At 33.4% G+C, this 9,026-nt stretch overlaps 2 protein-coding genes across 2 annotated transcripts; both read right to left on the bottom strand.

Moving 5' to 3' along the window:
• Positions 1-4,532: 4,532 nt before the first annotated feature.
• Positions 4,533-5,721, bottom strand: LOC107942885 (G-type lectin S-receptor-like serine/threonine-protein kinase At4g27290). Its single transcript, XM_016876616.1, has 2 exons — positions 5,379-5,721; positions 4,533-4,567 (listed from the first exon to the last, which is right to left on the bottom strand). The coding sequence occupies exons 1-2, from the start codon at positions 5,719-5,721 to the stop codon at positions 4,533-4,535; spliced, it is 378 nt and encodes a 125-aa protein (XP_016732105.1).
• A 60-nt stretch (positions 5,722-5,781) lies between these two features.
• LOC107942882 (G-type lectin S-receptor-like serine/threonine-protein kinase At4g27290) lies at positions 5,782-6,645 on the bottom strand. The gene has a single exon (XM_016876614.2). It carries the CDS (start codon positions 6,643-6,645, stop codon positions 5,782-5,784), a length of 864 nt encoding a protein of 287 aa, XP_016732103.1.
• Between the last annotated feature and the right edge of the window lie 2,381 nt (positions 6,646-9,026).

Consider the following 9,026-nt stretch of genomic DNA (forward strand, 5'->3'; position numbering starts at 1 on the left):
TTCTTCGAAATCAATACCATATTGCTGTGCATAACCTTTCGCTACAAGGCGAGCTTTGTGCTTTTGGATGCTTCCATCTGCACCGAATTTTGTCTTGAACACCCACTTCAAACCAATTGCATTTTTATCTTCCGGCAAGTCGACCATCTCCCAAGTTCTATTCTTTTCGATGGATTGTATCTCCTCCATCATTGCCTTTTTCCATTCTTCCTTATCAGCAGCTTCTTCATAATACTGAGGATCTGAAATGGCTAGGGCAAATTGGCAGGATGCATAAGTGTCATCAGCATATTTCGGATTTGGCTTTTTGACCCTTGTTGATCTCCTTAGTGGAATTGGCTCGTCAGAAGATTCTTCAAGTGTTGTAGATATTGCTGGTGCAGGCTCCTCCTTTTTATCTATAGAATCTTTTATGGGAAAAGAAATCTCCTGTTGTACCTGTTCTACACTCATATCCCAGCTTGCATTTTCATCAAACACTACATCTCTTCTACTTGTAAATTTTCCACTATGAGGGTTATACAATCTATATGCTTTGGATTGAGTACAATAACCAATGAAAATGCATTTTTCAGACTTTTCATCAAGCTTTTTACGAGCATGAGAATTTAATAAAACGTATGCAACACACCCAAAAATTCTTAAATGACTTACATTAGGTTTCCTACCACACCAAGCTTCATATGGAGTTTTGTTCATGACAGCCCTTGTTGGTGAGAGATTTAGTAGATAGACAGATGTTGCCACAGCTTCCGCCCAAAACTGATTTGAGAGTCCCTTCGCTTGTAACATGCTTCTTGCCATCTCCACAACAGTTCGGTTCTTCCGCTCAGCGACACCGTTCTGCTCAGGAGTGTAAGGAATTGTTAACTCCCTATGGATGCCACTGTCCTCACAAAACATATTAAACTCTTTGGACATGAACTCTCCACCTCGATCTGTGCGAAGAACTTTGATATGGCAGCCACTTTGATTCTCCACCATAACCTTGAATTTCTGGAACTTTTCAAAAGTTTCTGACTTGTTTTCCAAAAAATACACCCAGCTCATGCGACTATAATCATCAGTAAACAGCAAGAAGTAACGGCTCCCACCCAAGGACTCGGTTTGCATAGGACCACATAGATCAGCATGAATTAATTCTAAACATTCAGTAGCTCTCCATGCTTTTCCAACAGGAAATGGCTTCCTAGTTTGCTTTCCATAAATGCACCCCTCACATAAATCAAGAGAGACAATTTTCGGTAGTCCAAGAACCATACCTTTATCACTCAGTAATTTCAGGCCTTTAATATTGAGATGACCATACCTCAAATGCCATAGCTTCGAGTCATCCTTTGTATTTGCAGCAAGAACAAAGTTCTCCATGTTTGAAACATCCAACGGAAACATCTTGTTTGGTGTCATGTTGACATGGACTCGTTTGCCTGATTTTTTGTTTTTGATGATACATGCATCATCATCAAATACGACAGCATATCCACCAGCCATTAGTTGTCCAACACTCAATAAATTGTATCCTAAATCAGGAACAAACTGAACATTGTCCAACATTTTTCCTTCTCCATGGCTATTAACGATTTCCACAGTGCCTTTTCCTTCAACTTGCATCTCCCTTTTGTTTCCAAGTTGCACCTTTAGCTTTTGTGACTCGTCGAGCTCCTTGAATAAGGATTTGGTACCCGTCATGTGATTCGAACAACCGCTATCCACAAACCACCAATCACTTGACTTATGGTTAGTATCAATACAAGCCATAAAAAGCTTGTTTTCTTCCTCACTTTCTGATGCAAAATTCATTTTTTGATCTTTATACCAACAACCAGCTTTTACATGCCCATATCTATTGCAATGGTAACATTGAATGCCATTTTTTGTGTTACCTTGCTCATTCGATTGCCTTTGTCCATCATACCTTCCTTTGCCTCTGCTTCTGCCATAGCCACCGCTACGACCTCTACGAAATCCTCCTCTTCCTCGTCCTCTATTTGTTGAACGGTTATTGTCACCTTTCACTTGAAATGCCTTCTCTTCACTCTTCTCTTCACTCCTTTCTGCTGATCTATTGATTCTCGCCTCATGAGATTGAAGAGATCCCATCAGTTCATCAACGGAAAGAACTGACAGATCTTTGGACTCTTCTATAGCAGCCACAACATGATCAAATTTTGTCGTTAAGCTTCGCAAGACTTTTGCTACAATTGTCTCGTTTGAAATTTTCTCACCATAGGAGCGCAATTGACCGGCTATTGTCCTTGTTCGTGACAAAAAATCAGCAATTGATTCACCATTCTTCATCATTAAGGTCTCAAAATCACGTCGTAGTGATTGTAATTTCACTACTATGACTCTTGAATCACCTTGATATTCTTTCTGCAAGATTGACCATGCTTCATTCGATGTGGTTGCTGCTGCAATTCGAGAGAAAATAGAGTCATGAACTGCTTGCTGGATAATGAACAATGCCTTAGCATCATTTTTCCTGACTTCTTTCAACCTCCTATCTTCTTCTTCATCAGGTTCAAGTATGTCAACGAACCCGTACTCCACCAAGTCCCATAGCTCTTGCGATTTGAGCAATGTCCTCACCTTGATGCTCCACCACTCATATTTCTCACCATTGAAAATGGGTATGAGTGGTTGAGAGGAAGAAAAACCAGCTGATGCCATTCCAAAAACACTCACTCTTTTCTCTCGTGTTTCCCAAAGACCCTAATGGACCCAAACCTCACTTTCACTCAATTGCCTAAAGGATCCAACCTGGCTCCGATGCCAAAATTGTTGGAGAATAAAACGTGAGAAAGATAGAATAATATGTAGGAAAGTTGCTCTCTTATTAATGAATTTTGAATGAGTAAAAAACAAAGAATAAATGCCTATATTTATAGGCTTACATGAAAACTAACTTAAGATAAAAATAGCTAACAAATTATTTAGTCAAACTAGAAAATCTGAAACTACCAAGATACTACCAAGATTTTCTAAACATCCCACCAATTTTATTTTGAATTATTCTCAACAGGGTTCGGGGTTGGAGGTTTGAATTAAAAAAAATTACCAAAATTATGTACAAATGACATGGAAAAATTATTAAAATATCATTAAATATTTAGAAAGGAATACAAAATGATTTAATGTCCCTATTTCATACAATCCATTCTCCTAAATACAAACAAAACTAGTGTTAGTGTTTAAGAGAAAGTTTACCTTTCTTATTAAGTTTCTTCATCCTCGTGATCAAGAAAATGCCTAAGCAAATCCCAAATATTCCACCAGATGTAGTAATAGGGATTATAATCATCTTCAACCTTTTCTGTCCTTTCGAAAGATTAAACGCCTCTGCCATAATAACCATTCCAATTTAAATTATTATTTTTCGTAGATTATGGCACATAAATGATATGGAGGAAAAATGTATGTAAAAATTATATTTGTAAAAATTTAATTAAAGAACACTAAATGAAATTTTAGTTGAAATGATGTATAATTTTTTAAATTTATTACAGGTTTAAATCGATTTTTATAAATTTTATTTGGTATCTGATTGACTTGTGTTAAACACTTAAATAAAATACACATATATATTGAAAGCAAAAGCTCGAAGGGCAAAATAGGATAAATCAAACTAAAGTGTCATTCAACATTAGTATATATATAGTCAGTTGGGTCGTGCAAGATATCTAGATTAATTTTTTAGGCTTGGGTTTGACTCGACTAGAAAAATGAACTCACTTATTTTTTACCCAAACTTGATCCAAGTTAAGAAACATAAACTTAGGTCTAAACTGGCCCATCCAGATTTGATTTTTTAGATTAGTTTTTATCTAAAAACAATTTTAAAAAAAATATAATACACAAAAATGCACTAAAAAAACACTACAATAAAAGTTCTCTAACACATTAAAAATATATTGAAAAATATTTATATTAAAAAACACTACTATAAATATAATAAATATTTTATTATATTAAAAAAATACATATAAATATAATAAATATTTTTATTTTATTAAATATAATTTTTAAAATTTTATATTTTGGGTTGGGTTGTTTAGTGGTAAGTTTTTTAGGCTTTGAGTAATGGGTTTAATTGTAATTAAGTTAGTGATTTAATATAAGTATAAATATATAATCATTATTTAACATATATAAATAATATAATTTTTTTATAACATAATAATATTTGGGACGGGCCAGGCTCAGGCTAAAAAATCTTACCAAAAATCCATCCTGTATAGAAAACGAGCCTTAAATTTTACCCAACCCATTTTTCGGGCATTATATTTTTGTCCAAATCCTCTCATCTTTTGAGCTGGATTTCGAGCCTAGACGAGTGGTCCGACCCATAAGTACACCAACATTATGTAATTTTTTTGTTGAATATTGATTTTATTTTATTCAAACTGTTTTGTTTCTCTATTTTTTATTTAAAATATCTTTTTTTCTTCAATTTTTTTATCTAAACAGTGTAATTAGACATTGATATTTTAATCTAGTGTATTTTAAAATCATCAAAAATTTTGAAAAATTGTTCATTCAAATCCATTCTTAATGTTTGACTTATTAACTGGTCAATATAAGAATTTTAAATTGCAAAAATTAGTTTATATTTGATAAACTTAATAAATCAACAATGCCACCTCATAAAAAGATTTTAAAAATAAATGCAAAAAAATTATTTTTAACAAGGTATCTTTATTATATGTTCGGAATAGAAGCGATCATGGAATCGATCGAACAAGTTGAGACTTGATTTTTAAAAAAAATTAAAGTTTAAGTTCAAGTCTAACCTACTTTAATAGTTTATATCGTTGTTTAAAAAATAATAAATATTAAAAATAAGGAGGGATCTACTTACATAGTGTAAATATTAAAGTAGTTCTACGAGCTTTCATAATCATAATTATTTATATGATTAATATTTAAAGTTTCCAACTATTTATTTTATGTAAAAAAGTTCAACCGTTGAATATATATTAATATATAGAATATTTTAGATCGACATGATAGAGAAATTGGGTTGGTTTGAAAATTTACAAGTATGACAAGTACAATAATATTGATAAATTCAACGATTGGATCATTAAAATATTAATTATATAAATAATTACGGAAGTATGTAAAATTACTTTTGGTTTTACACTATGTAAGTGGATCCCTCCGCATTAATATTTATACACTTTAATATTAATTCTAAATAAAAAAACTGTTTAAAAATTATTTAATTTAAATTTGAATTAGGCTGTACCAACTCTAGGACAAATTTTTTTGTCCAAACTTAATCCAAATTGAGTTGGACTGACCGGGTAGAATAGATCACCTAGTCCATGGACAACTTTAATTGTGGTATATAAAATATAAATTTGAAAATATTGTACCTATTTCAGAGGCAGCCATCCTCACATAAATAGTCTGTCCATTTTCTTCGTACTCCCTGATGTCAATCAGATCACCTAGCCAAAGTATGCATCCACTTCCTCCATCTCTAACATCAAGATTTGCAAAGGCAGTGCAAGAGCAATTCCTCAAGCATCGGTTCTTGCATTCTTTAAGGTCTATGGTCCGGTCGTACCAAGCCTTCCTCGAGTCTGGCAACTTGATATCGGGGTACTCGAGAAAATCCTCTCCTCTTTCGCAACTCAATGGGACTTTCCGGACACATCCGTGTGACCAATCAGCTTTTTCCCAATCATTGGGATCCTTAGGCACAAACCCTTTCATGCAGCTACATACTGGGGAATTCTTGATGTTGCAACTACCGTATGCACCACATATTTTATATTAATCACATGTATCCGTCATTACGTTCAAATACGGCCTCCATCCTCGGGCGGGATCATCGCATATGAATCGCTCGATGGTGCCATCTGGGGTTACACCCATCCTATAAAGAACCGACTTATTTTTAAGTTCATATTTGAGATAGATCTCCTTCTCATTGGAAACAAAATCAATTGTAAAAACCGGATTCGGCCCTAGAAAGATTATCCCACTAAACGTTATACCATTCCAATATCCAGTCCTGTATACCATCGCCGAATCATTCTCAAGGAAAAACTCAGGCAGTCCATCAGGATTGATCTCAAACGTGTAGTCACCTAATGAAGGATCGTTGATGCTCGTCCAGGTTGTTAGCTTTCGATTCATGCCAGTAACCAAGTTTATCCCGAGCTTCATGCCTGGTAAAAATGTATCAGCCGGATAATCAAAACTCTGCCACACAACATTTCCATTTCCATTGCCTTGGACAACAAGATTTCCGGTATCTAAAAGTTGAGCAGTTGGATTAGTAGCTAAGCTTGGTGAATTAGTAGACCAAACAGTTCCTTTGGTAGCATTCATAAGGATCAAGTTTCCTTGCTCTGCAAGTAACAATTCTCCATTTGTATCATTGATAGGGTTGTTCCTGTTGGCAACCCAAACCACTTTCTTTGGAGATATCTTCTTATACCATATTCCTATGTAACGATTACTCGATAGTTCAGGGCTGAAAAATCCCAACTCGAAAGTCTCGTTCGTTGAAATTAGGGTTTCATTTTCACCATCTCTGATGGATTGATTCACACGAATGGTGTCCACCGCAAGAGAGGTTATTGACAAACAGAAGAAAGGAAACACAACAAAGAGTAGATTGAAAACCGCCATTGATGCTCCCTAGTGAAGCTTCTCAACCAAGCATTGACTTCAATGAAAGAATCAAAATGAAATGGTAAACAGATGTAAGTGTTATGACTTTCCATCACAACTATTACGCCCTTTCACAATATAAATATTGTTGCCATAACCAAGGCTAAATTTTTTGTTTAAGTTTGCAAGTAACAGTGACCTAAGTAATATTTTATTGAATCTTGAGAATAATTCAACCATCAAGTTCAAGTTCCACAAACATGGGCAAACATTATATCCAAAGAATGCTGTCTAAATAAATACCTATTATTTGTTCTCCTAAAAACTCGAATTCAAATAAATTTTTTAAATGAACATCTCTTTACAATCAAACTAATTACGAGAATTTGATTTAGCTTATTAACTTAATTATTTAATTACATTATTTATAATAATTAATTTTAATGACAATATTTAATATAATTGCAACTTGAAAATAATTTTTTATTGATGTATCCACAGTTTACTTTTTATATACTACTTTGCTCAGTAATTCCATTTTGGCAGCTACAAGTTATTCCATCTATAGTTGAATTTGAAGATTTAATTTTGTTGGAGACACCTTGACTAATGCCAAATTATTCCACTATAGTTGATTTTGAAGATTTTATTTTATTATACATACATCCACTAATGCAAACCTATGTTTTTTTCTTTAAATTGCTGATATTGCTTATTTATTTTTGTTCTCAAATGATATTTAAAAAAAAAATATTGTTGATTGAGTTTTAGTTGGATTGACATGAGCATTGTTATCAATATTTTGGGCTCAAATCCCATTATGCAAAATTATTTGTTTAGATTTTATATGAAAAGATAGAATTGCCTTGAAAATAATATAAATTACTTATTAAAAATGACGGGCTTTTAGTAAATTCGTTACTGAATTGATGACATGATTGAGGGTAACACCAATTCAGTAAAACACTTAAATATAGTAATAGATGTTCAAAATTGGTTTAAAATATCAAAATCAACCGTGGCTTTGCCCTCAATAAAAAAATTATCTATATAGTCCTTTCAACTTTTATAAAATTACAAATTAATATGTAGTAAAATTACACTTTAACTCCTTAATTTTTTTTGACTTCCCTAAAACAACTTGTCCTGTGCTAACTAGTATGGATCAGTACATCAATAAAAACTAATATTAATTGAAATGACTAAAAGCAGAATAAAACTTAAATTATGTGATATAGGCCGTATTCAATGTGGAATGAGTCGTTCCATTTGATCAAACTTATAATATTTGAGTTGTAGAGTTTGATATGCAAATTCATGCGTAAACTTGCGAGAAAAGCATCTAATCTATGTTGTACGACTTTTATGTATGAAGTTGTTTCCAAGAAAATATTATGTATTGGTTTCAAATTGAAGGTAATAAGAAAAGAAATTATATATATTTATTGAAAGAAAATATTTGATAATTGTTGCGCGGAAGCGTGTGAAAGAGTAAAATTATTGTACTGAAAAATCACACTAAGTTCAATTCCCAGGAAAGAGAGGTGGATCACGAGGATCGCTTACATACCAGATCTTTCCTAGCCAGAATATCCCTCTATCGTAATTTAATAGCACAATAAATCACTACAATGACACTTGCAAAATATGCAGAACAAAAAATAAAGAACACTAGAATTTTAACGAGGTTCAGCAAATTTTGCCTACGTCCTCGGGCACTACCAAATATATTTCACTCCAAAAATACAAGTGAAAGTTTACAAATAGGGAGAGAGAACAATTGCCTTAAGTAGAGAATGGCAAGTGTGGGATGAAGAAAGTAAGAAATGGTTAGGCCTATTTATAGTTGAGGTTCAAGGATCAACTTGCAATGTCCCTATACAATTAGGGACCAAAATTGCAATTATCCCATGCCAACTTTTAACCCAACTTGCCAACCAATTTTACTTTCTACTTTTGGTGCCCACCCTTTTTGACTTTTCAAACAATGGGTGGGTTCCAATAATCTCTACATTGAAGATTTGATTAGGATAATCTTATCTTCACACAATTCTTTCTGCCTTTGACAGCACTACTTGATAGTGCCTTCTTCAACTGTTAAACTTGCAGGATATTAATCAAGTTCAAACAATGTTCGAACTTGGTTGATGTTACCACCTTGGTCATCATATCTGCGGGATTATCTGCAGTCTTGATCTTCTGAAGACAAATTTTCCCCTCTTCAATAATTTCCCGCACAAAATGGAATCGTACGTCGATATGTTTTGTACGTGCATGATAGACTTGATTCTTTGCTAAATGAATAGCACTTTGACTATCACAATACACGTTAATATGCTCCTGAACCAACCCCAAGGTTTTAGCCATACCTTGTAACCAAATAGCCTCCTTTACAGCCT

This window comes from Gossypium hirsutum, chromosome A06, assembly GCF_007990345.1.
Source record: "Gossypium hirsutum isolate 1008001.06 chromosome A06, Gossypium_hirsutum_v2.1, whole genome shotgun sequence".
NCBI classification, from domain to species: domain Eukaryota; kingdom Viridiplantae; phylum Streptophyta; class Magnoliopsida; order Malvales; family Malvaceae; genus Gossypium; species Gossypium hirsutum.